At 46.3% G+C, this 26371-nt stretch overlaps 2 protein-coding genes and 1 long non-coding RNA gene across 3 annotated transcripts in view; 2 read left to right on the top strand and 1 right to left on the bottom strand.

Moving 5' to 3' along the window:
• Window positions 1-3446, top strand: part of FSTL1 (follistatin like 1) — a 52117-nt gene extending 48671 nt beyond the window's left edge. The window contains exon 11 of the mRNA XM_064410288.1: window positions 260-3446. Coding sequence (XP_064266358.1) covers window positions 260-304 — 45 coding nt within the window. The 3' untranslated portion in view covers window positions 305-3446. The remainder of the gene's footprint in view (window positions 1-259) is intronic.
• Window positions 3447-6288: 2842 nt separating this feature from the next.
• On the top strand, window positions 6289-23492 carry LRRC58 (leucine rich repeat containing 58). The gene is made up of 4 exons (XM_064410276.1): window positions 6289-6836; window positions 16029-16157; window positions 17457-17734; window positions 19168-23492. Exons 1-4 carry the CDS (start codon window positions 6319-6321, stop codon window positions 19374-19376), a joined length of 1134 nt encoding a protein of 377 aa, XP_064266346.1. The 5' UTR covers window positions 6289-6318; the 3' UTR covers window positions 19377-23492.
• LOC135294686 (uncharacterized) overlaps window positions 22323-26371 on the bottom strand; it is a 14657-nt gene continuing 10608 nt past the window's right edge. The window contains exon 2 of the long non-coding RNA XR_010356769.1: window positions 22323-24429. This is a non-coding gene — a long non-coding RNA (uncharacterized LOC135294686). The remainder of the gene's footprint in view (window positions 24430-26371) is intronic.

Here is a 26371-nt window from a genome sequence, read left to right as displayed (position 1 = left end):
AAGGTCTGCTTGCACAAAGCCTCCCCTTGCCAGATGGGCTCCTTCTGTTTCTGTCACTAGGAAACTTCTAGATGAAGTAGAAGGGGGCAAGAGGTAGAAGGAGGAGCAGAGTAAATCTCTTGCCTGTGGGGACAAATACAGGTGTGGGGCTTTCAGATACAAGCCAGTGTTGCACTGCCTGTGGATGGACCAAAGATTTCAGAGTGCTACCAATTCCTGTGTCAGCACAGAGCTTCACTTCTGTGCTCTCTTTCTCTAGGAGACGGCTGAGAAGACCAAGAGAATGAGCACCAAGGAGATGTAAGGGGCCTCCACAGCGGAGGAGCCCAGGAGGATGGGCCCAATCTGCCACCCTGTCCTCCAGTGCTGATCTCAGTATGCACAAGTGTCTGCTACAGTTGCCCAGTCACAGATATTTACATGTATAGCGATGGGTTATTTGTTTTGTAATACACAAAGAATGGGGCCAGGAAAGGGGAGCAGAGCCCACCTGTGCAGGGAGCTTCATTGCTGGGACCTTGGAAGGCTGGGAGGGACTTAGAGCAGCCTCTGGGGCTCTTCCCCAGAGCAAACAGCTGCTCCCTCCAAGAGCTAACAGGGATTTCTTGTTCCTCTGGATCTGGGGAAAGGATGGAGGTCAATGCTGGATAGAAAAGGGGGTCTTCAGTCAATACAATTGTCAACACCACCCTTGGCTGCAGAAATACAGGCCTGGCAGTTTTGTAGCTGAACACGTGTGCTGCAGGGCATCACTGTCCATGGACCTTACCCTTTGCTTCGAGCTCCTCAAAGCTGGTCAGCCGGTGTGACACCTGGGAGTCGTGGTGCCATGCTGCTGGCATGAGTCCAGCACATTCCTCCTTGCTTTCCACCAGACTGCCCCCAGCAGCTCCTCCAGTACATTGTGGGCTCCAACAAAACATGGTTCCTTTTGACCTCATCTCACTCGTACTCTCCCTGCCCCCTCCTTAGAGGTGCTATCGTATTTTTTTCTTATCACACTCACATGCTGACTCCCCAATTTTTTTTTGTTTCGGGTTTTTTATTATTTTATTTCCTATGGTAGTGATTCAGCTTTTGTATGTTTTGTAGCTCTAGATCTTTCAAGAAAACCCAGCGTGTGGGTTTTTGTTGTTGACAGTGCTGTAATGCCCATGCACAGTTTGTATTGCACTGCGCTCAGCTGCCACAAACACCACAGGCGAATTGTGAGCCTTGCACTACAGGGTATTTCCCAGCTGGGGGATAGCAGTGTCCCTCATGGGAAGAAGAGACAGGGTTGGATGTAATTAGTTTCACCAGACACAGATTGCCACTGCAGCTCTCTAGCTCTCACTCTCGTAGCTAGCATTGACCATGTGCTTAAAGTCTGCTCGTGCCTCTCTAAATTGCTCAAAGCACTCTAGAGACTGAGGGACCAGGCAGTCCCATTAGTAGAGTATCTTAAAAAGCTTAACTATGTAGAAAAGTGTTTAGTTGTGCTGTTGGCATCATCTTGGGCTTTTCATTTTCCTCTGGGGTGAGGCAGCAACATTATTTGATTCCAGGTATGAGCTTGGAGTCAGGGCTGGAAGCCTCATTACTGACACATTTCTTAATGTCAGTGATCAGACCACCTTTGACCACTCTCACATTCCTTCATGGGTCTGTTTCATCCCACACATTTCTCAGAGCATTGGTCCTAGATGTAAATGAAATGCTCTTTTGTTGATAGTCACCTCTGTAGCCTGAAGCCCAGCTGATTTTCTTATGCAGTTGTTAAATGCACTTCATGCACACCTGAACATCCACGTTCCCTTCATGCCTGTGCTGTGCTTCCCAAGCAGTTGCATGTATCCTGATCGACTGCTTGTGACTTCCATCTTTCTGTTTGTGAGCAACTTCAGCAGTTGTTGCTGTGTATCTTGCAATCCCTATTGCTCACTCAAGCAAAATTCCACTTGCATCTGAAAAAGCATGTCTGGTTTGAGTGAAGATCAGCAGGACTTTAGTCCCAACTTTCCCCTTCTTACACAGTGCTTTCCTTGGAGAGGAGGAATGAGCTGGTACCTACAAGTATAAGAAAAGAAAAAAGCTTGGTCCCTCCTGTGCTCTTTCCCATGAGCCAGATGTGTTAAAGGCTGGCTGGTCTTTGAGCTGTTTTCTTGATGTGAAGCCAGAGGACTTCCATTGACTTTGGCATAGTGCCACTTTTCCAGTGAGAGCTATAATGTACCCTGGCATTGAGGTTTTGGCATCATAAACACAGAAGGAGACTGTTTTGTTTTTTTTTTTCTCGTGAGGACCTGGATTTGAGCAGCTGTCACCTGTGAATGTGAGAGGAATGAGTCCATATGAGCTGAGCGTAATGTGGACAATGCTACACTGGGAAAGAGTCATTGTTTGTGTTCTGGTGGCACTGGAAGAAGTGGTTGGTGAAATAGGAGCACCCATTAGACATAGACTTGCTTCCTCCCAAGAGTATGAGTGAAAGGGCTTCATGTGCTGGATCTGGAGTCACAGGAACATTGTTAATAAATGTTTTGCTTTATTCCAGCCCTGTTCTAAAAGGTAGTTAGTGCCTCCCAGATCACTTCCTTCCAGCTTGGGTTGTTAAAGTGCCTTAGAGAAAACACAACAGCTTGCCTTAAAGGCTTTCCCTGGACAGGGATAACATCTTGTTCAGTCAGGAATATCTCCCAACTGTGAAAACCAGAGCGCGTGCAGGAAGGGGAGGCGAATGCACGGCCTCAGGGCTTCTGTAGGCTGCACTGTGATGTGTCCTCTGTCCCCTCCTGCCCGCTGTGGCTGTGCAGCCGTGTGGAGGGGGTGGCTGCTGGGGCAGCCGGAGACATGTGCTGGCAGCTGAGGTTTACAGAGCTTGCTCTTGCACTGAAGGCGGAGGGACGGGCTGCGGTCTCCGGCAAGCGGAGCTCTCCGAGAAGCCATACAACAGATCCCAGGGTAGCCTAGGGCAGCAGGCAGCAACAGTGCCTCTGGAAAGGGCTGCTGCCTGTGGAGCATCTTCCTCCTTGTGCCCCCACAAAGGGACGTGGTGGAAAGCAGGACCCGTTCTAAGGGCAGCAGTTCTCAAAGGGGACCAAAACATCTCAGCTCCCTGCACAGAGGGGAAGCAATGCTCGGCTTCCGCAGGCTGGGCAGTCAGGGTGACCTGGCTGCTGGGGAAGGAAGTGCTGAATTTCAGCCATTGCCCTCTGGGATGATTGCTGTACAGACTACAAGGGGCAGGGAAGGTGTTTTGTTTTGTTTTTCCCAAAAAACCAAATTTAAGCAACAAACAAAAAAGTCCCACTCCTCCCTCTATATTCCCTCCTGTACGTGTGTGAAAATTATCAGTATTCTGTAGGTTTCCTTAGTGCACTTATTTTACTTGATTTTGTAATTTTTTTGAAGCAGGGGGGTTTGGATATTACTGCCAAATAAATGAAACAAAATTTTAAAAATAACACTTGTTTGGTTTATTTTTCACAAGCCTCACAACTTGTTTTTAAAAAAAAAGAATCATCTGTCTTCGCACATTCATACACAGACCTCAGTGTGTTGGACAAACGTAAGACATGACTGTTTCTGTTTTAGAGCTGGGGAATCAGGTGGAAAGACCCCATAAGCAAGTAAAAACAGTGACTAAAGGCCTTGAAAATGTGACCGAATGGTGAAATAGCCTTCGATGGTGTTGTGTGACAGGAGGAAGTGCCCTACTGTTCATCTCCCCTTGAAGTGTAATGCCGCTGCTGTGAGTGCTTCTGTGCGATAATGGTCTGACAGAAGAGAAAGCTGCCTTGCTTTGTTCCACTTGGTGTGCTCCTTCCAAAGCTGTTTAAAAAAGAAAACCAAACAACTCACAAACACTGGCTCTTCCATGTTATTTTTCACACCAAATGGCCTCTTTAGCATGTACCAGCTGCTGCACGTGCAATCTTTTCTGTGGCATTCCCTGCCCATTCACTGCTCAACTGCAAAGTGAGGCTGTTTTATTACTGCAATTTCTACTGCGAGGATTTCCCAGGATTTTAAGAAATTAATGGAAGCAGCAGGCACAAGTTTAGCTAGGTGAAACTACAAATGTTTTGCCTTGTGCTCCATGCATATTTCCTGAAGCAAAGTGGTTTTGAGGTGGGAGAGAGGAAAAGCAAAAATTCTGCTGTCCCCTGCTTGTAGAGGCCTGGGAAAAGCTCTGACCTGTTTATGGAGTTGTGCACATCTGAGTATTAAATTACTGCACTATAGTTACATATCCTTAATCACAATTCTCCAGTGCTGTTAAGCTTCAGGTTGAGAAATAGACTATTTAAGTCATAGACCAAGAGACTGAACTGCCTTTGTAAGGTATTTATTAACTTGAGTTCTGAAGACAGGAGCAGACTGATCTATAATAAGACTCAGTTCCTGAACCATGTCACAAGACACACCTTGAGGAGAACCAGGCTGAAAGCACTACAAAAGACAAGAGCAAGATCCAGATGACCTTACTCTTGTGCTTATGTAAACTCTCCTAAAGCTGTCCTGGAACAGCACAATGTTTGTAAAGTGGGGAAAATCATGTTGATAAGAAGTTAACGATACTGGTGAAGTGTCTGTTCTGCAGCTATCTCTGGGTTCACATCAGGGCTTATACTTGTGAATCCACAGACTCTTGGAAAACAAATGAAACAAGTCCAATGGAAACTGACCTGTTCATTCCTACCCACTGTAGCACACTTTCTTGAAGGCTGGGCATAGCCCTGACAACCTTCTCATCTCAGCAACAGGAGCAGTCATGTAAAAATATTTGTGGTGATAAAATCCAGAGTTTATAAGAGCACCAATGGAAGGACAAGTGGGCTATGAGTTTTGACCATAGTATTCTGGACACCTTTGAAATCAGCATTGTTGCTACTTCACACATTTTAAACTCTTGGCTGGTACCTGCAAACTGTGATTTTGTTTGTGCTTCTTTCAGTCTAAGATGACAGAGACTTTTGTGTACATTAAGTGTTTTGAGTAGGTGGGAGATTGCTATTCCTTTCTTTTTGGCTTCTCTATGCATCACAAGGAAGCAAGTCTGCTTCTTAAGCCTGGACAAAAAGCCAAGAAAAAAGTTCCCTTGGATTGTGACTCTTCTCATTGTTATCACACATGGCTGCTGCTTCTTCTTCTGATTGCTGACTACACCGATGTTACCCTGCGTTCAAAGAGCAATGAACTGAAAGCACAGATCCTGACTTGCCTGTTTGCGTACGTATGCTACGACAGGGGTCAGATCCATTGGATCAGGGACACAAGAGGGGTCAGCTCCATTGGATCAGTGACATAAGAAGGGTCAGCTCCATTGGATCAGTGACACAAGAAGGGTCAGCTCCATTGGATCAGTGACACAAGAAGGGTCAGCTCCATTGGATCAGGGACACAAGAGGGGTCAGCTCCATTGGATCAGGGACACAACGGGGGTCAGCTCCATTGGATCAGTGACAGAAGAGCAGTCAGCTCCATTGGATCAGGGACCAGCGTCAGACTGATTCGCCTGGCAGACTTGTGAGCGTTATGGATTAACTCCTGCCAATGCCCCGGCTCAAGACAAAGCTGTCCTTTCACATCCAGGCAAGGACACGCTCTGAGGTACTTCTGGGAGTACCTCCCTTTTGGTGCTCCACGGCAGCACCTCACAGAACCACAGAATGTTCTGGGTTGGAAGGGTGCTCAAAGATCGCTCAGTCCCAACCTCCCTGTTCTGCAGGGACCAAAGCAGATCAACCCTTGGACAAACCCGCTGACCAGGGACCCTGGGCCGTGCTCCCTCACCAGCTGCCACAGGCGAGAGGCCATGGGGCACACGGGCTGAGGCAGCACCACTCCTTCGGGCTCCGAGGATGACCAAAAGGGGCACAGGAAAGGCTATGGTTTAATTTTACACATAGCAGCTCTGGTGTCCCAAGCTTTGAGTAAAACACTTGGCAGGGAGTAGGGGCCATTTCGTACTCCCTGCCAAGTGAGGCGGTCCCGCATGAGCCGCGCAGACTGCGGCCGCAGCAGCAGCGAGCAGCGGCACCGGGGCAGCCGCGGCCATGAGGCGCCCCCGGCCCCGCCTGCGCGCCGCCCTCCCGTGCTCGTTCCCGGGCCGCCGAACGCTCCCGCTCCCTGCGCCGCCCGTCCGCAGGTGCCCCGCAATCTGCATAAGAGCGCTCGCCTCGCTGGGGCCGCTGTGGCCTCGGCCGGCGGCGAGCCCGGGATCGAGCATGATGGGGCGGGCGGCGGCGGGGCTATGCAGGTTGCGGGGCTATGCAGGTTCCGGGGCGGGCCGGGGCGGGGTGAGGCGCGGGGCCGTCGGTCGGTGCGGGCGGGATGGCGGCGGCAGGCGGGGAGGGCCCCGAGCTGGAGCTGGGACCGGAGCTGGCGATGGAGCCGGAGTCGGAGCCCGAGCCGGAACCCGAGCCGGAGCCCGAGGCCGAGCCGGCGCTGGCGGCGGAGCTGTCGGCGCGGCGCAGCGCGGAGGCGCGGCGGCTGGTGCTGTCGCCTCGGCGGCTGTCGGGCCCGCTGCCCGCCGGGCTGTCGCAGTGGTTCCCGGCGCTGGAGGTGCTGGACGTGAGCGGGACGGGGCTGACGGAGATGGGCACGGAGTTGCTGTCCCTGCCGTGCCTCCACACGTTGCTGGCCAAGAACAACCGGCTCGGCGGGCCCGGCTCGCTGCCCAAGGGGCTGGAGCAGGCGCCGCTCGCCCGCTCCCTCCGCGTCCTCAACCTCAGCGGGAACCGCTTCTCCGAGGTGCCGCCCGCGCTGCTGCAGCTCCGCGGGCTGCGCAGCCTCAGCCTCGGCGGCAACCGGCTCCACGGCATCCCGCCCGACATCCAGGAGCTCCACAGGTGAGGGACGGGCCCCGCGGGAACAGGGACAGCCTCGGCGAGCCCGGCCGGGTTTCCTGCCACACTCCCCACCAGGGGGTCGGTTCTCTCCAGCCTCAGGTGTCTCCAAGCACTGCTGCCGCTAACGTGGCTCTTTCCCTTCGTCGTGTTGAGTTACCAAAACTCCAGGATGTTCTTTACCTCATCCACGTGCATATATATAAAAGTATCTAAAGGGTGGGCATTGAGGGTGAAGGCAGGCTGTTCTTGGTGGTGCCAAGCAATAGGACAAGAGGCAGCAGGCCGAAAATGATGATGCACAGGAAGTTCCTCCTGAACGTGAGGGAGAACTTCAATGTGGGGGTGACCAACCACTGGAGCAGGTTGCCCAAAGTGATTGTGAAGTCTCCCTCGCTGAAGGTGTTCCAGTGGACACAACTCTGTGCCGTGTGCTCTAGGGTGACCCGGCTTGAGTAGGGAGGTTGGAGCAGATGACCTGCTGTGGTCCCTTCTAACCCAACTGATCCTGTCTGTTCTTCAGGCGACAATGGGCCTTCCATACTCACAAACTGGGTGATTCTTGGCACTGCCCAGTCCCTGGTGATGGTGTGGTTGGTGTCAGTGTTGGCATGAGGAAGGCTCTCCGTGGTTTTCCTCTCATGCTCACCTCTGGGTGACAGCGAGATAAACCCCATGTGTCCTGCAGCTCATGGCTGCACGATGGATTGCTCAGGAGGATAAAGATGCGTTTGTGGCTCGTGCAAACAACGGAGCCTTTCTGCCCATACAGCTGCAGTCCCACTGGGGCCTGCTGTCATGGATGGGGTTTTGTGGTGTTTCTCTCGTGTACATCTGACAGATACCGACAGACCCGAAGCGTGGAGCCCTGGGCTGTGCTCAGTGTGGTGGTACGTCTGCCTCTGGGACTGTATCCGGCCACCTCAGGCCTGTCCTACAGGAACTTGGGGCTGAATCACAGCAATTGCCACATTAGTGGGGTGGGAGCAGGCCTTACACAGCACAGGGTATTGGCTGCCTGCATAGGCCTGGGCTGGGCACTCCTGAAGCCTGGTGTCCTCCTGGGCAAGCGGGATGCTTCTGGTGGCTTAGGTGGCACAGGCACCTCAGTGTGTTCTGCTGCATTCCCAAGCCTCAGGCTGGCCTCTCTGTGGCTCTCTGCTAAGACTTTGGATCTGAACTTTGTTTGCTCCAGCTCTTTGCCAAGGGGCTCGCCAGAGGCAGCCTCTCTTAATGCAAATTCCAGCACCCTTGACCCTAAATACCGGGATTCACTCTGATGGCTCAGCAGAGCTGCATCCAGTGGAAACACAGAATGTTTTGTGTGGAGTGATGTCTCCTGTGGGTGAAGGTGGGAGGTACCACAACTGCTTGAGTGCTGTTGGGGAAAGGTTTTGTCTGCTGCGGTATAATACAATGGCTTTTGGGTTTGTGGCTTTTATCCAGGTGGCATAGCATGCACCTGTTAAGGATTTGAAGCAATTCTGGATTAAGCTCTCTCGGCTAAGAGATGCTATGAGACATTTTGAGTGATGGAGAATGCCCATATCCTTGGCAGAGTTATGATGCATCCTGGGCTGGGGCTGTCATGAGGAAGAGGAAGCTCAGCTTTTTTTTCTGTCTGGGAACAGATACTTCAGGGATGAAAAAGAAAATGAGGCAAGAGAGGGGAGGCCAATGGAGGAGGGCAGTTGCATGAGGAAGGTGATCCACATTGTCTCCATAGCATGTCTGATAGCATCCAGGATGTGGTTGGGATCTGATAGTTGCTATCACCTCTGAGTCAGAGGCTCCCTGCTGCTGTTTCTGTGGTCTCTGTGGGTTGTGGTTTTTTTTCTTTCTCTTTCCTTTTTTTTTCCCAAGAATGCAAACCTCAGCCCTGCTTTTCTTCTGTGATGTCCCCAGGAAGGTGCTGAGCTGTGTGGCACTGCCCATGGTGGCCCAGCAGGCTGTGACCTGTGTTCCACACTGCACCTCTGTCACTCTGCTTTGTTCCTCTGACCTGCCCTGAAGCAGGGCTCCTTCTTGTCCTGTCCTGCAGCTTTTCTTGGTCATGCTGGAACCCCCAGAAGGAGAATTCAGAGAGAGCAAATGCAGACAAAGCTGTTGAACTGTTTGTTCATCATTGCAAAGTGACGTGTCGGGGGGAAAAGTTACACATAGACACAGCTCCTGTCTGCTGTCCACGTCACCACTGCTACCTCATTGAACTTCTGCTAACATGTCAACATAATACAATTGAACTTTAGCTCAAGATAGCAAATCTGTGCCCCACCAGGATTGTCAGCTTCTTTAGCACTGTGCCATCAGTGACTTCTGTATCTGGGTCTGTTTAAGTAATGATAGGGAGCTGCACACGGCTTTGCCAGTGCAGGGAGAAAACACTCCATAATGTATTGTTCCTCCAGAGGGACTCCTGAATCTATTCATTGGGACTCAGATAACCAGTGACCCTTCCCAAAAACATAGAAAGTACATTCTGGAGAGAATCTGTTGCCAGACTCTGCTCCTACCTGCTGACAAGAGAGGTGTCCTCAGTGTGAGTGTGCTTGTTGTGGAAGTGGGTAGAGTGAGCCTGAGCAAGGACAGAGCACAGCCAGCTGTTACAGCACAGCAGCATGGAGACCTCTGTTAGTTTCTGAGCTCTAGAAGCTGGAGGTGGGACCTGGTGTTGTGGCTTCTATTAACCTCACAGCTCAGTCTGCAAATGGCAGTCTTGCTGTTGCTGAGGAGCCAAGACCTTGACCCTTTTTCCATGTGAAATATCTCCTAAAAAGAAATTTTTCTTTCATCTTAGGGGCTCTGAGACCACAGGGGAATGCAGGCACCACTCTTACTGATCAAGTTCCTCCTGCTACTACTAGAGTTCCTGAGACCAGCAGTTCTCCTCTTACTGTGACCCTGGCAGCTTCCCGTTTGCTCCTGTCACTGATTATAGAACAGACTGGAGTTGCAGAAATCTAGAAATGATTCTTGGATTTCCAAGGAATGTCTGAGTTGTGATGAGTTTTTTCCTAAAAAATACTCTTGACAACTAAGCTTCATGTCTTTCCTCTGCACCCCATAGTTTGCTGTTTTAGTTTTTGAAGGGACAGCATGTCAGTTTTAATGAAGGCCAGGAATATAGCAGGTAAAGAGTCTGTGTATGTGGTAAAGTTGAAAGTATAAAAAGCTGATGTGTCTGAGCTGCCAAAGGAGAAGGCACATGCTGGTGACTAGAATGTGAAGGTCCTGGAACGGGAAGTGTGTGCCATGTGTTGTTACACACAGGAAGATAATAAATCCACCACTTCACACAAGCTGTATTTGGGTCAGACGTGCACAAACTTCCCTGGCATGTTCCTGATGTCTTGGCAAGTTATTGAACTTGGTGGTAAGAACCACAGCCAGTCCTGCTGCTGTCATGTCCTGCTCCTTCTGGCTTCAGCCATCTTCCCCATCCTTGCCCACACAAATGTTTTGTGTGCAGTGCAAGATCCTGCATGGAAAGTGAGTGCTGTGTTCCTGATCATTGGTTATCTCCTAGGTTTTTATGCAAGGACCACCAATATGCTTGAAGCTTCCTTTGCATGGCTTCATATGTGTATGATCATGATTGCTCTGGTGATGGCAGTAGGATGATGCTGATCATAGCAAGCTGGCACCAGGGATGAATAACCTCTGCTTCATGTTTTCCATTAGGAAAATTCAGTGCTCTTTCATCATAGTTTCACTGTAAGCATTGAATCTGACCAGCAATAGCCTCGTGTGTTTCTGAGAAATATAGGTGTTGACCCTGCTGAGGGCTTTTTCTTGGTCATGTTGAGGCCATGCCAGGTCCTTCTGTATGCCCAGCATCCCCAATTCCTGTCAGCTGGTGTGTCAGTACAGTGCAAGCCCTGAGTGTTGGTTCCTGCTGTGAATTTAGACTGAGGAACGCACCAGACATGTGAGAGTGTCTGTCTTTGCATTGCTTTCCTGTTTGTTGCCAGATAAAATACAAGCTTAGCATAGGCAGACACAAGTGTTATCTTCTCTGTAGCTCTCCCTGCTGACCTTGCTGTGTTTTCAGTGGGAGATGTTGTGGTCAGTCACTCTCTCTCAGACTCAATTCACAGCCCTCAGCAGCTCCTGAGCTGTGATCTGCAGAGATCCCATTGCACATTGGTTCTGTATATCCTCTCTTTGCTGAGCCAACTGGGTGTGCACTATGGGGCAAGGTGTATTACAGCTGGTGAGTTAGAAATGTGGCCATCTACTTGTGCCCATCCTGGCACAAAATTTGTAGGGTAAATCTGGTCAAACATAGCTCTGATTTTAATGGTGCAGCTGTGAGGTTTGGCTTAAAGGGTGCAAGATTTATCCTGATCAGCATGCAGGCCTGGGGAAATGTCCTGCGAGTGTCCTGTAAAATGAATAATTCTCAAAGGCTTAGCGAAATGCAGCTGATACTTCAGGTCTCCCGTGGGAATTTTGAGTTTAGTCATACTCTTCTGGTGAATACTCTCATGCTCTGTAGAGCACCGGGAGCAGGCAGAGCTTGGAAAAGACCCGTGCATGTTCCTTTCCTTCTTGCTGGTATTCCTCTCATAAAGCCTGGCTGTGCGAGGGCTGGGATCAAAGCCCTCAAATGCCTAACTGGATTCATGCGAGGTTTGTGTAAAGGCTTAGATGCATAGAAAACCAGAGCGTTTGCTTTCATTCGTGGGTAGCATTAAGCATGTTAGACAAGCATACGCTTAAAGGACGGCTGTTAGTGTGGGAAAAAGGGCAAGCAGAGCTTTGATAAAGATACAGCATTAGGAAATCTGCTTGCTGTCTCCCTTCTTCTTCCCCTCTTCAAACGTTTTGCAAATAGTGTTCAGACGTCTGTTTGATCTTAAATTTGCGTGTCAGCAAAGGCTATGCAGTTCTCTCAGGAATTAGCAAATCGTAGAACAGGGTTAGCAGGAGTGTATTGTGGGCTGCTTTGAAATTCCTCCCTTGCATGAGCCTCAGAACTGCCCTGGAAATTTCTTGCTAAAAAGTTTATCTTAAAAATACCCGGAGCTATTTCAGGCACCATTGTTGGTTTGGGTTTTTTTATATTACCTGTTTAGATGCATCTGTTTGATGTCAGCTGTTAAATTTTATCCAAAGAAGCATCTGTGGGGAAACAGGGTGGATTCAAAATTTGAGTATCTCCTATGCCTGAAGACATTATCCCCTTGAAATATGACTATGGGAGTGCTGTGGTAATTGATAGGGTATAAAAAATACCTCTAGTCCTCAGAGAGGCTGTTCTTACTTACTGAATGTTAGGAGGCTTTTGGGCTTGATTTGTGCTATATGATGACCTGAAAATATCAAGGACATACTCAAGTGAGAAGTCTCTTTGCATGTTAAACTTTGCTGCCACCCTGTGAATTGATCATAGATGTTTGAGCATTTCTCCACTCATTTCCTAGCAGGTAAAAGTATTTTCATTGCCAGCCTACGGCCCAGTGGTGTGAAATACGCTAGAGAGGAGCACCACATGATGGGCTCAGCGTGCTGGCTGCTCTTGGCAGCAATTAGGACTGGTTGTGCTGAGCAGGGGGCTGCTGGGTGTGAGGCTGAAAGGGACTCTGGCCTTTTATTAGTGTATTTGTCAACATTGCTAAAAGGCAGGAGAGAAAATGTCAACCCTCATTAGTAACTCTGTCACATGGTTGTTGGGGATTTTTTCAGATTCTGTTGAGGTTGATTTTGTTAGTGTTTGTCCCCTCTTGAAACTCATTCAGATGAGTTTCATCATGAAACTGTGGCAGGTTGGAAGTAAATCACTCATTCTAGCTTCAGAAATTGGAACTGAGCTTTTGTTTGTTTGATGATAATTGATCTCTGGCTTTTTGAAGATTCTGAACTTTTGAAAATGCAGAAAAAAATCCAGTTCCACCTCTGTGTACACAGCAGTTCACAAGACCTTAGCTGATCGATCAAAATGACTGTACAGATTAATGATTGTCAGAAGGACTAGGTCTAAGTGTGAAAGGTTAGTTAGAAGAATTCACCTAGCTCAGTGCCACCCCTGCTGTGGTCCTCGTGATAAACCTGGGCTGAACATTGTGGATTGCCTCACTGTGGGCTCCTGTATGAAGAGGGCAGAGCTGAGCAGTGCTTTTGCTTGTCTTACTGAGCAGCAAATTGTCCTGCCCTGAGCAGGACAACTCGAGAGCCAGCATCACCTTTGCTTCCAGATACAGGCTTAGGATGAGTGTGACATGAATATCAGGCCAGGAGCAGATGAGCTGGGAACAAACTGCATCCCACTACTGTGGTCAGTGCTCTTGATAAAGGGTCATGCTTCTTGAAAATCCTTTCCTGTGTCATGATTAGCTTTGCTCAGGCAATTCTTGACACTTTAGTTTGATGTAGAAATGGCTGTTGTTGATTCCTTCACCTTCATCAGCCCAAATCCTTCTTCCTAGCAAATTGTACTTACAGGGATGGGAGTTATGGATATTGTTTTCCCACTGAGCAGTGTTTCATTGGAAGCTAGAAGAATATCTTTCCTATGCTTAAAATAAGTTTCTTTGCAGTTTCAAAACCTCCTCCCTGTGTTTTTTTAAATAAATTAATCATCTAATTAATACCATAAGCTGATGTGGAAATTCTGAATTTGCTGTACTGGACTGGGCCCCGTGAGACAACTGATGGGCCCCCTGACAACTGACCCCAAAAAGGTGATTCAGAAGATAAGTAAAAAGAAAACAATTTTTAAGAAGCATTTTGTTGCCAGTGAAGGAGTTACCTTATTTAGTGGGTTTTTAGCTAGAGACAGTTTGTATTCTGATGTTAGGTCTTTATATCCTTCCTGGTATCACTGAGTGTTCTCATTACAGACTTTACAAAGAGCAGATTTGAAGCTGTAAGAAGTTAGTAGGCAGTGTTTTTGCACACTTAGTTTGTACAGTAGGCTGATCTTGAAACATATGCCTCTTATACCTTGAAATGAATTCCCAAAACATTTTTACTGTATAACTTGTGCTGTCTTCTTCATATGTCTTCTTCATACCCTGGTAGGAGGTGCCTACATTTTTTTATGCCATGTCACTTTACAGGCATTAGTGTCCTCAAACACAAAGGATGAGGAGTTAATTATTCACTTTTCCTAGGAAGTGCAAACTCGTACACATCTAAACCTTGTTTAAATATTGAAATCCACATTGCTAGAATTCCCTTGCCCAACAGCTTTTGGTGTGGACTCCAGCAATGTTACAGAGTTAGGAATTATATGGAATTGTATACTCAGCAGTTAAGTCCCTAATGAGAGCCAAGCAGCCTAAATCCATCTCAGGAAATAATGGAGGTTTGAAGGAGGAATTTTGGTTAAAACTCAGGGCTTTGTTAGGGGATCAAAAGTTAATTTAAAATAATCTCTCCTTGACATGGTCTCTGCACAGCAGCCTTCCTCCTACCCCCACTCCTCAATATCCAGGTTGTCAGAGTAGAAGAGAGGTTAAGGTTACTTCGAAGCAGTGGCATTTGGTGGTGGTTTTTCACTGTGCACTTTCTTGCACCTTCAGAGTAACTTCCAAATGTGCTGTCCCACTTGGTCTGTAGTTACTGCCTTGCATATAATCAAATTCATTTTAAGACTTCATTTTCTGCCCCCTTTGTCCAATTTCTATTATTTAGCTTGCCTTTGACACACTTGAAAAATATAAGGGAACCCAGAGAAAGCTGAACCCTGCGAGCATCTTGTGGTGTGTCATTCTGTCCTTGTTGTTGGGCAAGTGCATTTGTGCTGCAGTAGTGGCCTCTGTAGCCCAATCAGATGCTGTCATTGGATCTCTGGGGTTCAAGTTTCTTGCAAGAACTGAGTGAAATAGACACACTCTGTTGTTCTCCTGCTCCATTCCAGGGGAAGTCTCAGCGGGGAGCTTCTCTGCATTCCACATATGCTGTGGCACAGAGTTTCAGGGCTCAGACCTTGCCTGGCTGGACCACCATGTCCTCTGGGTGCTCTGTTCCTGTGTTTCTGTGCCAGTTGTATCCATGGCATTTCTCAGTTGCTGGCGTGAGATGAAGGTGTCTCCTGCTCCAAGGAAGTTATAACCTATACTTAAAGACAGGCTGATGGAGCCTGGATGAGTTCACTTTCCCTGGCCTGTGAGCAATGCTTGCTGCATCAGAGAAAGCCAAGGTGCTTTGTAGTTAGGCAGCCTGAGTGTGTACTGGAGGTACTGAACCAGGACTGCAGAATCCACCTTTTTCAAACATGGGAAAAAATCTTGGCTGGACTGTGGTTAGCAAAATGTACCCAAACTAAGCCTGCCTTTGCTCCTCTTTCAGATGACATCTGAGAACAGGGAAAGACAGCTATTTGATCTGTGGAATTGGAACTTTAAGCTATTATGTCAAAGAGAAATGCTTGCCAATTTTTCTTCCTAGAAGGGCAGAGATGCACAGCACATAACTGGCTGCTCCTGGCAGAAGGGATCTAGTGCCTCTCTCTGTTCCTGTGTCCCATCCACTGAGTTTTCACAGGACATCCAGTGATTCTTTTATTTGGGCCCAGACTGCAGTGAAGCCCAGCTATGGTTTCTGGTTTTGGCTTCATGACTTCAGAGTAGTGAAATTAATCTGAGAAATTGCTAGTGCATGTTCTTGTGTGACTTAGGTGCACTTGTGTGCTGTTGCAGCTGTGGTGGTGGTATGTGAATTGCATCAAAGGGGGGCTGCCTCTGACTAATGGTTCCAGTTAGTCACTGAGGAGTCAGATGATTCCACAAAGAGCAGCTAGTGATGGTGCAGGGCCAGGATTTCCAGGAAGAGACACTGTGCTTGTGCTTCACTCCTGCTGAAACTGAGAGCTCCCACTGGCTGCCACAGGATCTGTGGAGGTCCTGCAGACCTTGTGTTTGCAGGCTGCACATCCGTGGAAATAGGAGCAGGAGCTTTGCATAAGGGGTTGGTGTAGGAATACACCGTTGTCTGGTGCCTACCTGCAGGTGTAATGGTGACTGCAGGAGTCTGGAGGTAAAAAGCTCAACATTATGTATTGTGAAACAGCAACTCTGTTGTAATTGTGATGTGCAACTCAGCTTTTTTTCCTGCTCTCAGCAAATTATCTCATAGGTAGTCAGTCATCTGTCAGTTTCCTTTAAGAAATGCAGTAGCTGTGAAAACCTAGGTGTTAAAAGAAACTTGAAATTAATGAAATAATGCACTCTTTTCTCCTCTGTTTTTCAGTTTAGAGTTTCTATACCTTGGAGGGAATTTCATTACGGCAATTCCACCTGAATTAGCAAAACTGCCTTCTCTGAGGTATCTAGTTCTGTGTGACAACAAGATCCAGAGCATTCCACCTCAGCTGGCACAGTGAGTATTTACTGTCATCAGCCACCAGTTGTAATTAACTCTTTGAACTTTTACTTCTGTGCATGTGGATAAAAGTACCTGGGAGAACCTATTTGTCCTTCAGTTTGTTACTGTGACTGGCTTTGAAAAAGAACATCCTTGGCATGGTCCACTGCAGGCAGACCATGAATATATGATCTGGAAAACTCAATGAAGGGGTAATGTTAAAAAACCATCATCGAAGTTGCACCTTACAGTGAATTGATAGATTTGCATAGAGGATCCTGAAAAGTACCTGGGCAACTCAGAAAAGATAAATTGCTACCTTAAGAAGTAAGAATGGTACTGTTGTATTAGTAGTGAATGCTGGGTGGGTTTTGCCTTTCACCCAAAACCTTTTGGTGTGTACTTTTGTCTTGTACCACCCCCTGTGTTCCCTTGGCATTCCTTACCTTAGGATCTCAGAGTGTTTGTGTAAATGCTATAGCAGAGTTCTACTGGCTAGGTTACTGCTTTATCTGTTCATAATGGGGGGAAGAGGACATTGCAATTCTGTATGTGTAGCCTAAGGTGGGAGATGAAGATGGAATGTATAGCTGTAATCCTAAAAACAATTGAATGGCAGCCTGGAGTTCTCCAAGTTGGAATTTGATGGTGTAGTGGGATTGTTCTTAAAGTACAATGTCTTGTAACTTTTACAAGTTTGGGAGCAGCCCTGGATGCTGTGCTGGAACGTTGCTTTGTGCTTCCTGAGAGGGGAAAGCCTCGTCCAAAAGCAAACTAATAGCTTGTCCCCTGTGCTGCTGCTGGCCTGGCCTGACCTCGTTGGGATCTGGTGGTATCAGCAGGAGGTGGTGCAGCCGCGAGCAATGAAAACATGGGGCTTTCCAGGGCTGGCTCCCTCCCAGCAATCATCTTTAATGCATGAGACAGAGCAGGTGACTTATTCAGAGCACTGCATGGGACTGTTCTTGATGCATGTGCTGGGTACAAGGAAACGTTATGTCCCCTGAAAGCACTCCCTTTGTACACTTTTGTTCTACCTTTTTGGGACGTGTGTGGGGGGAATACTGAGAGGGATAGCAGCATGTTTAAGACTGTGTTTCTTTAGCAGGTATTCTGGTGCTGAGCCAAGTTTTCTAATGTATTGTGTGTGCTGGAGTAAGAACAGCTCTTTTAGCATGAATTTATGTATTAAAAGGAGGAAAAGCCAAAGAAAAAGAAATTGGTGGGAGCTGGGAGAGTAATTAGATCTGCTTAATGGAGCTGTGGGGCAATTTTGCTTGCACTTCTTGACAGAGTATCCATCTCCATCCTTAGGCTGCATTCCCTGCGTTCCCTTAGCCTGCACAATAACCTGCTGACTTACCTTCCCCGAGAGATCCTTAACCTGGTTCACCTGGACGAGCTGAGCTTGCGTGGGAACCCGCTGGTGGTGCGCTTTGTGCGTGACCTGACCTACAATCCCCCGAGCCTTCAGGAGCTGGCTGGACGCACCATCAAAACTCGCAACATTCCCTACACTCCCAGCGATCTCCCAGAGAGTCTTGTCCGCTACCTGAGCTTGGCCACCAACTGCCCCAATCCTAAATGTGGGGGTAAGTTCACCCTTACAGCTCTGCTTCCTGCTCTTACCTTGTGGTTGCCTTTCCCTCTGACTTGCTGTGACTTTATAAGCTCACTCAGGTTCAGTGTTACTCACTGCAGCCACGTTCTAGCTGTATTTCCCTGGCTCCAGGTCTCCTGGAAACTTGGCTTTAAGGAGCTTTGTTCATTTAGGAGCAGTATTCAGAGTTGCAATGCTAGTTTACTGTATTTGCATGGGAATGTAAGACAGCACTTCTGTCGGAGTCTTTGTAGCTCATCCCAGCACTCCACTGTGGTTTTATGATCAGAAATTTCCGATCCACTTGCCCTGAAATAGCTCAGAGCAAGTGATGGACAGCAGAACTTTTGCACACACTCTTGCTGAATGGTGAACATCGTTTCTGGATGGAAAAGGGGAGAGTGGCTCTAGTGCTTAGCAGTTACCAACAGTAACTTGTTTAGCTCTAGCTTGGGACCACTAGCCTGCAGTTCTTGGAAGGAGAGGACTTGATAAAAGAGCCTGGAATGCTTGGGCTTAAGAGTAAATGATCTGCATATTTAGCATTTAGAAGACTAAGGGGAAAAACATAATTAATTAGTATCTACCCTGCAGTCATAATGCAAGCTGTTTTCTTCTTACATGACAATATCAAAGCATGCTCCATAAGCAAAGATGGAAGGACTGGGACTTATATTGGGAGGGAAATAAAAATTTCTTTTTTTAAGAGTTTTGCACAGCTTGGATAACAGTGCTTTTGTGCTTTTTCACTATGCCGTATGAACTTGCACAGTACTGCAGCATTGCTCCAGCACTGCAGGAGAAAAGTTTTCTCCTGACCAGCTAGGACTTTAAACACTGCTGGAAACTTCTGAAAATGTCAGCGTCTAAAATCACTTGCTGTGACAGGAAGAGAACATAATTGTGTGTTACAGCAAGACTGTTGCCATGGTAAGTAGCATCCAAGCTCAGCATGGTGGCTTCACTCAAGCAGAAGAAAAGTAGAGCTGTGAAAGTCTGTTTGTGAATGTGTTTTTACTAGCTGGTAGAAGAGGTTTTACAAGTTTGAAAATGGAGTGCATTAATTCATTTGACGTTTCAGAAGTTTGCAAATTCCCAGCCTGAGTTTTCTCCCTAATGGTTAGAAGAAATTGCTGTGTTATTTGGAAGTAACTGCCCTGTGTCTTTATGTGAAGAGTGTGCTGTTCTGAGTCACCTACCAAATACAGTTTTACAGGAATTTTTTACTGAGAAAAGAAGTTTCACATTTCCAGAGGTATCCTGGTCTCTTCCCTTCCACCAGTATCCCTTGTGCTCCTACATATAGTGCAGAGCAGTGCCAGTGAAATCCTGACTGAAGGCACGTGCTCCAGGCACAAGAGCCCTGCGGAGCTGGCAGGTCCCTGGGCACAGGGTCTCACGTTTTTGTGTTCCCTCTCCTCCCAGGTGTGTACTTTGACAGCTGCGTCAGACAGATCAAGTTCGTTGACTTCTGTGGGAAGTACCGGCTCCCGCTGATGCACTACCTGTGCTCCCCAGAGTGCTCCTCTCCCTTCAGCTCTGCCTCCCAGAGCTCCACTTCCCAGAGCGAGTCCGACTCTGAGGATGAGGCCAGCGTCGCCGCGCACAGGATGCAGAAAGTCCTCCTGGGATAACGGGCAGCCACAGGGGAAGACAGGAAGGAAAATGGATTTGAAAAGCAATCATGGAATGGTGAAGCATGAGCTACCAGTCTGAAGGGCTCATGAGAAGTTGTCCTCAAGTCCATGCAGGGACAGAACATCTTAGCAAGCCTGGACTTGCTTGGTGCAGTGCTGCTTAGGAGATCTAACTCAGTAGCATGCTGCCTGTAGGTTGCCTGGGGTTGTTAGAAATGTCTCCTGGCTGGGAGGCACCCCCCTGCCTCAGATGGGCTGGGAGAGGGATTTGTTCTCACTGGCGGATTCAGAAGGATTTTAATATATGAAACTTGACTGGACTTCAGTCATCCTGCAGAGCAAAGGAGACTGTCCAGATCCTTTAACACTGTGGTAAATCAGAAACAGGCTAATGATGCCATGTGAGTATGTATGGACCCCAGTGTTTTTTATAGCAGTTTGATTCCTTTCTGTCTCCTTTGATCTCAGTGACAGATTTTACACCCATCCACTGAAAATGAAAGTTGAATTTTTTTTATTCAGGACTAGATTTTTCCAAACTCTGGTTACTCTTCCTTTGCCTAGAGGTGTAGGGTTTCTGTACTGTTACAGATGTTATAGCCATCCTAGAACTGAGCCACTTTTTTTCTCCCTTGTTATGCTGAGCTGCTCTTAGTGTCTCCTTCTAACAATATTTGTAATTTTTCCTCCTCCTTCCTCTTCCCATTACACCTGAAGTGTTGCTGTCTTTATGGTGCCTTCAGAAAACAGACAAGTTGTTCTGTTATAATTGGTATTACTTCAGACTTGTGGCCTGTGCAAGGGACCAGATGTGATGCTCTGTATCATACTTTTGATTCTTGGTTTACTGGAGCAAATCTGCTTTTATAGCTGTAGGAAGGGTCTTGACTGACATTTTTTGTTATAAACAGCCACATTTCCCCACTGCAGTTTGCTCTGCTGTGCTTGATAGAGTTACTTTCCATCTTTAAGGCCATGGGCCTAAGGTACATAGCAGCTCAGTGAACTTAAATACCCAGAGAAGTGCTGTGGAGAATGTCTTTTTTTCCTGATTCCTAACAGAAGGGGAAAACCTGGTAGGGAGGCAAAGGCATGTTGTCTGAGCGTCTTGCACAAGGTGCTTTTGAAATGTCTTCCTTATTTGTTTGCATTTGCTCTCATGGCAGTACCTTTGGCAGTCTGTTGATGGTTCAAATAATATACTCAGTTATCTTAAACTGTGTTTAAGAGAAAGCTGCAGAAAATAGATCAGAATTTTTAAGCATCAAGAAATATCTTATGAAATTAATATTACAAATTGACAGCTATCTATAAATCTACTTTATGAGGCTGTTGTGTGCTTCACTCAGTGGGAGCTGCCCCTTTATTAATATTTCATGGTAGACAGTCCTTTTGATGCAGTTTCTGATAGAGCAAATCCAGCTGTGCCTTTGAATGCATGAACAGAGCAAAACCATCGTGTTAAGAAGCTGAAATGAGCAAGAAAAACTTTCTTAACCCACTTTGGCCCTACAGGGTAATTTAAAAACCTGTGCTGCTCTCCTGCATTCAGAAAACACATATACCTATTTGAACATCTTATGGCAGCTCTGTGTTAATGGTCCTGTTTAATTATGTTCGACACTTTATGTATTAAAGCACTTTGATAATTCTGCTCTTTATAACTAGCTTTAGTGATTTTTTTAAATTAGACTACAATTTTTGCTTTCATGTGACCTGAAGAACATGGTCTGTGAAACTTTGTATGTTCCAGTCTGTCTTGGTGAGCAAGTTGAATTTCTTGCCGTGCATTTCCTTGACAGAACTCTTTATTTCCCCAGTTTCCCTTGGAAATAACTGGAATTTGCAATTATCTGATAGTAAAATAGTACCCTGTCCATTGTTAATCATTGCAACTTAGTTCCCACACACACATGGGATTCCCTGTGTGCATTGATCCACAAGGAATTAATTGCATGTGTTCTATGCCTTTCCAAATAATTTTTTAAGTATATTTTTAAGACACAATGAGGTGTATGTGCCAAGCAACTGGATGTCACTTCAGCAGATTCTGTGAGGTTTGCTTGGGAAGAAGAACCTACAGGTTTTCAGAGAAACCAACTGCATGCTGTTAATGAAAATGCAATCAGTGAGTGTCCTGTTTTGTTCATCTCCTCTTTCAGATGCTTCTTGCTGTCCCAAGTGAACGTAGGCACAGCAATACTGATGACAGTAAGATGATTCCAGAGCCACAATTTTAACTTGCCTGCTGGTATAACCATAGCAATCAACTGAGTGATCTAGAGCTTGACTCTCCTGCCAGCAAAAGTGAGCCACACAAGTTGAGATCTCAAGATCTTTTGAGCTCAGGGCCATGAGGTACCACCTTTCTTTCTTGTCTTTAGCAGCAGCTGCCTTGAAGTCATGTATTTTTTTCACTTCACAAAGCTAGATTTCATCAGAGTTCCTGCTTGCACAGTAGCACCTGTGTGTGATGAGTTCAGACCAGTGGTGGCTGGTTCTAATTTAGCTCGATCCTTAACTTAGTGTCTTTCGTAACTAAGGAGTCATCCCACTTCTGCCCAAATATTATATGGTCTCTTAGAGTAATCCTTATTTTTTAACAGATTCTTCACTGCAGCCAGGTCAAAACTTGACAGCTTATGCAGTTGATATCTATGCATTTTTAGACTTGATAAAATGTGTCTTAAAATTTATATGTATATATATATTCCGGAATATAGCTACAAAGTTTTCTTTTTGCTGCTGGGCTTTAAAGTGCAATTCAAATAAGTCAGAACTTAAAACAATCAAGAACTTGTATGAAAAACAAATTGTTGGTTGGTTTGTTGGTTGGTTGGGTTTGAGGTTTTTTCTCTCTGAGGTAGTTTTGAGAAGACTAGGGATGCAGATATATATTGTAGTGCCTAACACACTGAGCCCCTGTGAGTTGTTTTTCAGCAATTGTTCACCCCCAAAGACTTGAAAATGTACTGGGCAATAAAGTAGGTGAGACACAACTTGAAAACATGCAGGTGGATGATAGGCACTAGTTTCTACCATCCCCTCTTCAGGGGCCCTGAGAAGTAGGCAGTGGTTTTGCCACTGTCTGTTTGTTTGTTTGTTTGTTTTCTGTCAGTTTTTAGCAGATTTCAGCTCCTGAAGATGCATCTTCAAGTGAAATCTTCAGTCAGCGTTTTGGTATCAGTCCCCTTGTTGCTGCAGCAGCCCAGCATGGAGCAGCTTTTGAAGCTGTTCTTAAGCTGAGACACGAGTGTGTAAAGCAGAGTTGCTCATTCCCTCTTCCATGTGGGGCCTGGGGCCCTGGCTGCATTCACCCACTGCCCCGCCAAGCCTCTGCCAGGGAGAGCTGCTGGTGTGTCTCTGAATGCAGGTACTTGATGGGAACAGTGGGGTCGTGTTAAAAAGAAGCCAAATAGCAATTCAATGGGAAGCAACTTAAACAGTTGCCAATTCTTTTATGTTTCTCTTTCTTTAATAAGAGGTGAGACCTGAGGAAGTCAGTAATGAATATTTAAAAATACTCTGAAGTGGCCAGATGCAGTTTTTCATGGGCTTCTGTCCTGGTCATTTTAAGTCTTTGAAATCTTGTGTTGAATTATAATGGGACTGGGGGGGAGGGAAGGGAGAACCAACTTCTTTTTGTTCCTCACTCTTGTTGGCAATAATGAATGGAAGGAATTTAATCCAATGAAAGTAATGAAACTTAATCCTTGCAATGCATCTTTGTTACCCAGTTCAAAGAACTATTTTAATGCATCTTATTCACACCATACCCTCCCTCCCCAACTGAAGACACTTCAAATACAGTGCTCCAGAGTGCACACTAATACAGCAGTAACTCTGTCTTGGAAACCTTTATATTGATTATTTCACTTGCTTGCCTGACTAGAGAATTGATCATTTACTGACCAGAACACTAAGGGTAAGAAAGGGTTCTCATCCAGCTCTCTTGTTGAATTTTTATATAAGCATTTGTTTTAGGACATCTTAAAGTGCCTTACGATTTTAAAACTGTATTTTGCCTGAAACATATGAATGTAGACTATCTCTAACAGTATTTCATTATAAGCTGTAAAACAAATTGCAAACACTAAACCTACAACAATGTTATTTCTGCTGTTGTTTGTCCTTTATTTCCTGACATCTCAGTTCTGGTGTTTCTGCAGACAGAACTCTTGTAGGATTGGAAGTATTAAAATGGGGCTGTACATGGGTGGGGAGTGGATGGGATTTGACCTGTACTGGGTAAAACCAAGAGTAGGTGAGACTTCCAAAGGGACTGCTGAAACTCCTGGCTCTTGGGGCCCACTTGTGACAGACCAGTGTGTGTTACAGAACCAGACCCTGTTTTACTTCTGGAAGAATGTTGCAGAGATTTGCTCCACAGTTCAAAGGCAGAAGTAACTCACAGACAGGATAAATACCTGAACAAGAGCAGTGGCGTCATGGTGGAGTTTTCCAACAATATGAAACAACAGTTCTAAACTTTGTGAATTGCTTCCCTCCTAATACACTAACCTTGAAACCTGTAAATGATTTTTTGAATGCTAATTTTCTGATTGTGTTAACTGGCTAATGTGTTCCCATTTCTTGAGTAATCCCATGTTTCCTCCTACATCCTGAAGAGTTTTGTGATCTATTGCCAAAATGTTTTGGATCCTGCCATGCAATTACCAGTTGTCAGTGCAGAAATGTGGTGTATTGGAAAATGGGACAGTGGGAAACAAGAACGACTTGATATTAACTTCAGCAGGAGATGGTTCAACATACTTCCCATATGTAAGGAAAAAACTCTCAAATTATGCAGCAGCTCCGTTTTGAATAACATAAAGTACAGAGGAGTGCAGTGACCTTGCAGTAATAGCCAGGCTGAGAATATTCTTATTTCTTTTTGTTAACTAATTTAAGGATACACTTTTCTTTACCTTCTTAATGCCTACCTTATATGTGGAAATGAAATCCTTGAAGTGATGATTCCTGACACAAGTTGCCCATGTTTTCCTCTCAGCAAAGCTTGGCTCTCACACCCTCTCCTCTGCCTTTAGCACTAAAACAGCAGGAAGAGTGCAGAGGAAATGTGAGTGACTAGGTGGCTGAACCAGATGCTCAGAATGTCAAATTGACATTTTAGGCTCATGCAGCTGCACAGATCTAAAGGGAAGTGTTACATTGATGCATTGGAAGTGTGTCATCAAGTAGAGCTGTACTTCTCTTACTCAGACATGCTGCCTTAGGTGATCAAGAGAGTTAAGAGCTGAATGTAAGCACCTTCTTCTCTGCACTGAAGTTGTCAGTTGCAGTTGCCTGCCTTAAAAAAAAAATTAGGAGAAAGTCCAAGTGCTGCATTGAAGAAGGGCAGGGCCATCTCTTTGTCCTGGTCTGGGACTTACTGGTAGCAGCTCAAAGCTACTCTCAGAGTGGTAAAGGATTAATGTATCTTCAGTATTGTCCAAGTGTCCTGTCTGTAATCACTTCTTGACTTCATGGAAAAAGCAGGATCTAAAGTCAGCACTGGTAAGTGAGTTGTATATTTATCCTAAATATTACCCTTTCACCAGAATGTCCAAAGGCTGGCTGCCATTTTACACACCTCTGAAGACCATTGTGTTGACAAATAAATTATTTCATCAAGCTCTGTCACTCCTTATGTAAGGGAATGAGACAGACCACAGTGTTACAGGGTCTTTGCCAGAGCTTGACTTGGGCACTGATGAACAGGTGAGTTGGGAGGGCAAACCAGCCCTTCATGTGGGTGATAGCTTAGCTGGGGGCAGGGGCTGACAGAGTGAGCCCAGCAGGTCAGCATGTCACCCTTGCACTGTCTGCAAGGACACAGACAGTTACTGCTGGTGAAAGGACATGTAGGAAAGGCACAGCATTGTTTTCTTTGGGGGTTGTCCCTGAAAGAGTAAATTTCAGGCTTTGAAAATTGATAGGAAAATGCCATTGTGGAAAAATGTTTTTCAGTAATTCCTGGTGTTCCTGGCATCCCTACTAAAAGTTACTTTAACAAACATGCACAGTATTGAGCAATGTCGTTTTTGCCAGCCAATGTTACGTGGTTGCTCTAAAGCCCTGCTTTGCAAATGCTGTTTGTTGACTTGGAAGGGCAGCCTGTGGTTCCTCAGGAACAGCCATGTGATGGGTGTACGTGACCTCACGGATTCTCCTCGTGAACAGGAGAACACTGAACAAATCTTGACCGAACTGGCATTTCATGGGAATGGAGCAGAATGTGGATAGGAACCTGGATGCTAGAAATCAGAGACCTTGCAGTTCCTTTAACAATAACCCTCTGCTTCAAACACGCTGGGTATTTCTTGAAGGCTGGGGTAAATCTGTCCTTTTGGGGACATCCTTTGTATCAGGTTAATGGGTTGCTGCAAGTTGTGTACTTTCTTGGCAGCAGATCGCCCTGGGCCACTCAGAACTGGGCTTTGTTTCCCTGTGGATTGTCCTGGTCTCCCTCAGAGGGCCCTGGACTCAACCCCTGCTCACAAAACCTCCCCACAGGCACAGGGGGCCTGGTGAAAGCACTGGCTGAACCCAGCACTTTGTTTCTGTTGTGAGTAGCGCTGCTGAAAGGGCCTTGCTGGAAGACTTTAAAACATCCCTTGCATTTATATAACCAAACACCCTTTATAATCTAAATCAGACCCAAGTGGTTTGCAGCAGTAGTTTTTATCTTCAAATAAACACTGCAGTGTGTTTTCCAAAGCTGGGTTCCCTACTTACTCTCTTCAGGCATTTGGAGTTAAATTGCATCTTTTTGTTTGTTTTTCTTTCTTTAAAGCAGTCCTGAGTCTTTGACTGAGAGATATAATCATAAAAGGCCTTGCAGAAAACCCCATGCAACTGGGCTCGTCAAAACATGTTTTGAAATGGTCCAGGAATGTCTGAAACTTTATGTTGGTCTTTCACAACTTGAAACCCCATCTGGCTGCCTTGCACTTTGAAAACCTGTTCAGAGATGACCCTTTGCCATGGTT

The sequence above is a fragment of the Passer domesticus genome, chromosome 2, assembly GCF_036417665.1.
Source record: "Passer domesticus isolate bPasDom1 chromosome 2, bPasDom1.hap1, whole genome shotgun sequence".
Taxonomy (NCBI): Eukaryota; Metazoa; Chordata; class Aves; order Passeriformes; family Passeridae; genus Passer; species Passer domesticus.
This window is presented reverse-complemented; position numbering and strand designations above follow the sequence as displayed.

Coding starts and splice junctions, on each gene's coding strand:
- LRRC58 (XM_064410276.1), top strand. CDS start 6,319: ATGGCGGCGGCAGGCGGGGAGGGCCCCGAGCTGGAGCTGGGACCGGAG. Junction 16,158..17,456: donor ATTCCACCTCAGCTGGCACA/GTGAGTATTTAC, acceptor CTCCATCCTTAG/GCTGCATTCCCTGCGTTCCC. Junction 17,735..19,167: donor CCCCAATCCTAAATGTGGGG/GTAAGTTCACCC, acceptor CTCTCCTCCCAG/GTGTGTACTTTGACAGCTGC.